Source organism: Crocodylus porosus, unplaced genomic scaffold, assembly GCF_001723895.1.
Source record: "Crocodylus porosus isolate Cpor-Errol unplaced genomic scaffold, CroPor_comp1, whole genome shotgun sequence".
Lineage (NCBI taxonomy): Eukaryota > Metazoa > Chordata > Crocodylia > Crocodylidae > Crocodylus > Crocodylus porosus.
Genome location: NW_017728921.1, coordinates 19,084,185 through 19,088,756, shown reverse-complemented (window position 1 = coordinate 19,088,756; position 4,572 = coordinate 19,084,185). Strand labels below are relative to the sequence as shown.

The window sequence follows — 4,572 nt, the reverse complement described above, 5'->3', positions numbered from 1 at the left end:
TACCCCCCATTCCCCATGGATGCCCAGTAACAGAGCTTTTGCTGTTCTGGAAAAAAGCACATTAGCCTAGTGTAATGCACATCAACTAAAGAACATGCTTTTTTACGTGATGCTTACTGTGCATTAGCCTATTTTAATAAGCATTAGTAAAAAGCAGGGTCTTTTACATCATGCTTTAATATACATTAAAATAGGCTGAAGTGCATTAAAGTTCATGTGTAAATGTGCCCAGTTATAGAGAAAAGATGAAGACATGATCAGTGTGCATATATCCTAAAGGTGCAAAAAAAAACCAAAATAAGAAATAAGACCTCCCCTTTCTTCTTAAAAATCTCATGAGACTCTCATAATTTTAAACGAATGTTTGAAATCAGTTAGTGATTTTCCTACAACATGAACACTTCACAATAGTAACAGTTTAAGAAGTAGTATGTATCGGTTTTATAAAACAAGACTATCTAGAGATCCAAATATTTGATGTTTCTTACTTTCATCTGAATTTCCTCTCTTTCATTTAAATTGGATAAAGTCTTTCAAGTTTGAACATTTCTCCAACAAATTTCCTTCTGATCTACATGCAGTTCAACTGCCACTCATTGATAATAACTTGACAATTCAAAGCTCTTAGTTTAGTCAGTGGCATAAAATGTCTTTCTTCTACTGAAGGCTTATTTGGAAGACATCTAACATGAAAAAAATGCTCTCTCTCAAGTTCGCACACAAGCTACCCACTCAGAGTTATTATATATTAGTGTGTAAATATTTTGATAAATCAGAAACACTGAAATTGAAATCACAACAGATTTTTGTATAGTTAAATATTGAAAATTAGCACAAAGGAATTACTACCTTCTTTCCAAAAGGAGACTGAAACAATTTGTCATGTTAGTTTTAAAGTCAAACTGTCAACCAAATTGCTTTAAATTAGAACATGAATTTTTCACTTGATGCTATTCAAGGTGAAAACCACGTGTAAGTGTCTTTAAGCCACCAGTACTCAAACTTCCAGCCCCACGGACCCAATGAGTGGCACGGATCAGATCCAGCGTTGAGTCAGTGCACAGGATCAGTCCATGGATGCAACCCCACATACCAGACAGAGTCACAGAATGAACCCACACGTCAGCATGGTCATCCAGTCCACAGGGCTCCCCGTGGGTCTGGAACATTGGAGGTGGGGGAGCAGTGCCAGTGTTAATTGCCATGGCCCTGGAAGTCACAACCGCCACCATTCCCTCACCAAATTTTTGGACCCATGGGGAGCACTGCAGACAGGATGACATAACCTGTGCGTGGCTGAGCACCACTGCTTTAAGCACTTAATTTATAATCTTCAACCTAACAAGAATGTTAAAATACCCATATATGATCACATGCTAACAGTGGAACTTTAAAAAAATGTTATCTTAACACTGCTTTTTGTAAGTGGAAACTACTTTAGAATCCATAGAGAGAGAGAGAGAGAGCATGTGTCCACAAGACCAGTGCCTTTAATTACTGAAATAAACAACCCTTCTTAAAGAGATCTGTTGCATTCTGTACCCTTTCCTACCTATCTGCTATAATAAAAGAATCATAATTTCAATATATCCATTGATATACAAAAAACTAGAACTCTTGGTTCCAAAATGATACCTTTTATTAGACCAACTGGAAAATGGCAAAAAAACTCTCCTTTTCTGCAAGCTTTCAGGATCAAAGTCCCAAGTACACTCCTGAATATATCTATTGAACATTTTGCTGCCCGTTTTACCTTTTTTACTTGTATTAACTTTGGGTACATTTGTTTCAGTACATAAGATATTTGTATCTTTTTTGTTTTCCTTATTTAAATATTTTATAACAAAATGCAGCTCATGCATTATGGGTAAAACTACCCTAATGCATCAAACCTGTTCAAGACCATGTACTCCACTTAGGCCCCTTTTTTACTCTTTGATGACTGTATTATCATCTAGTCATGGCCATGACTTGGAATATGTACTTTACTAATTTTTTTTTTTTTAACCGAAACAGAAGAGAGACTTGGCGTAAAATAAATCATTATAGATGAACCAGATCGTTACACATAGCAGCTCTATCATCCTGCTGGTCCAAAATCATATTATGGAGGTTTTAGGGAAGAGCAAGGTCCTTTCCACAGATTCTTAAAACAATAAACTTTTGACCAAAAGCTACGCTATGGTTATATTTTAGCATTTATCTTTAATTTCTGGTGAACTTCTAGTGTTGATATTACTAAGATCCATCAAAACCCTTTTCCTGTTCACTTTTGTTACCATGGTAGCTACTAAATATCAGCATTTATAACCCCATTGGACAACTTGCTCTACATTTTATGGTCACATAAATGTATAAGACACATTTCTGTGCCTTTTGCTCCCTCCCCACCCCCATACTTTGTATAAACAGTATCAGTAAAATGTAAACTTTGAGGTGGATTTTGCCTGATAAATAACACCCTTAGTGTTAAATGACATAACTTCTGGGCAAGCCTACATGTTAATTTGAATGGACTATCAAGTAGTTGAGGTCACAAAAAATGAAGGCCTGTTATGTCCAACAGACAGGCAACAGAAAAGATGCCAGTGGTCATTCACATTCCTGGAATGAGATCATATAATTCCTGAACTGGAATCCATTTTTGTCAATTTTGTTAAATGTTTAGTCTTGTCTGGCTTGCAAACCCCTAGCTTGTTTCAATACTGGAAATCTCTCTTGTTTATTACAGTACTGTCTACTGTAGAACCAGTCTCTTGAGAAAAATGCATCAAAAAAGTAAATGCAATATAAGAAATCTTTTCTAATATACCTGGTTCAAGATGGCCTAATCCTCTTGAAAATATCCTTTTATAGAAAGAAAAATGCTTTCACCAGTGGCATTAAATCCAAAGCCTTTATTAAATGTTTCTTCTTTAAACAGCCTGCATTTAATTCCCCCCTCTGCATTTTCAATTTCTAAGGCTATTTTAAATAATTTGTTTTACAGGGATTTTCAGCCTTCAGAACTGTCACAAGCAGCAAGGTAGCAGTACACAAAAACAATAGGTTTTAAACTTTCACAGAGGTCTATTCCCATTGCACAGAGTCTGTGGAAAAGGGAGAACTCCATTTACTGGAGCTTTTAAGTAGACCCTGATAAAGAAAGTGATTTCACCAGAGTTTTAAGCCTGATGCCCCATCATATCTTACAATCAGCCTTAATTATTCAGTACTGATTGGTGTGACTTTCTCTTACACATTCTCCATCTCAAACAGGGGACCGAATTTTCAATATTCAACTAATGGATCTAATTAAGGCTATTCTGGTATATTTTTGATATTAAAATACTCTCCGGGAGTCCTTTTTGCAAGCCCCCACCAGAATTAACATATTTTCAAAAATGAAAACATTTAACTTTTTTTTTTTTAGTTGAAATGCTGATGCAGCGGTTGGGTTCAAAGTTTTCTTTCTTCTGGATCAGAATTATCACGTCAGTATGGTGTCGTCTATCTGTTCGTCCGAGTCAGACTGGCTGGCAAGCTTCTTCAGAGATCTTCTGCAGCTTTCATTCAGCAGATCCAAACTGGCAGCATCTAGGATCTTAGAGACAGACTGTGGAAATATGAACAAGAATAACAGCAATTACAATAACTCCTTATGCTATGCCATGGCAAAAAAAGTAAGGATAAAATCAGTATAATGCAAGATCATAACAAAGAAGCACTGGATTGATTTGCACGCATCTACAGCTATATCAAAGAACTTCTTTATCATTCTCTCTCTCAACAAATCTAATGAATGAAATTAAATTGTAAATCAAACAATAGTTATAGATTCAGGTTTACAGACTGAAATTAAACCTGCTTTGGAAATCTCAACTTTGTATTAGCTTTAACTAAAATAATTTGTGGCAAACAGACTAGAACACCCCTGGATAAGTCCTCTACAATTATTTCAGCCAAAACACACACAAAACTCCTGCACACTTTCAAACACACCACAGCCTTTCAGCTGGTTCCACAAATTCAGACATGAGCACTCAATAAAAATAGCTGAAACTTGGAAATGTACTCGGGCCAATGGCATGCAAAAGACTATTTCATCCCCCCTAAAACAGGATCTATAGCACAGCTATAACAAAGTGTTCATATACTAGTGACCCTAGATATAAACAACTACAGCTTGGCAAGGACTTTAAAACATTCTGCAGGTTATTACTTTTTAGGTACAAACCCAGCTTGCTACATTTTTGGAATCCATATTATGATTCATGGAGCCCTGAGATAGCTGAGCACAAAAATACTGGAGTGTGATCCAGAAACAATGACAGAGGATGAAGGACTATGTGCAGATCCAAGGACCCACCATTTGTAATAGTTTATAGTTTAATAGTTTCTAGGGTCAGAAGGGACCTGAGCAGATCATCTAGTCAGACCCCCTGCCATGGCAGGAAAGAATACTGGGGTCAAATGACCCCAGCAAGATGTTCATCTAACCTTCTCTTAAAACCCCCAGGGTAGGAGCCTGCACCACTTCTCTTGGAAGTTGGTTCCAGACCCTAGCTGCCCTGACCGTGAAGTAGCGCCTCC

General features: G+C 36.9%; 1 protein-coding gene across 1 annotated transcript in view; it reads right to left on the bottom strand.

Moving 5' to 3' along the window:
• Positions 1-2,006: 2,006 nt before the first annotated feature.
• GCN1 (GCN1, eIF2 alpha kinase activator homolog) overlaps positions 2,007-4,572 on the bottom strand; it is a 69,735-nt gene continuing 67,169 nt past the window's right edge. Inside the window, exon 58 of the mRNA XM_019539233.1 lies at positions 2,007-3,595. Coding sequence (XP_019394778.1) covers positions 3,470-3,595 — 126 coding nt within the window. The 3' untranslated portion in view covers positions 2,007-3,469. The remainder of the gene's footprint in view (positions 3,596-4,572) is intronic.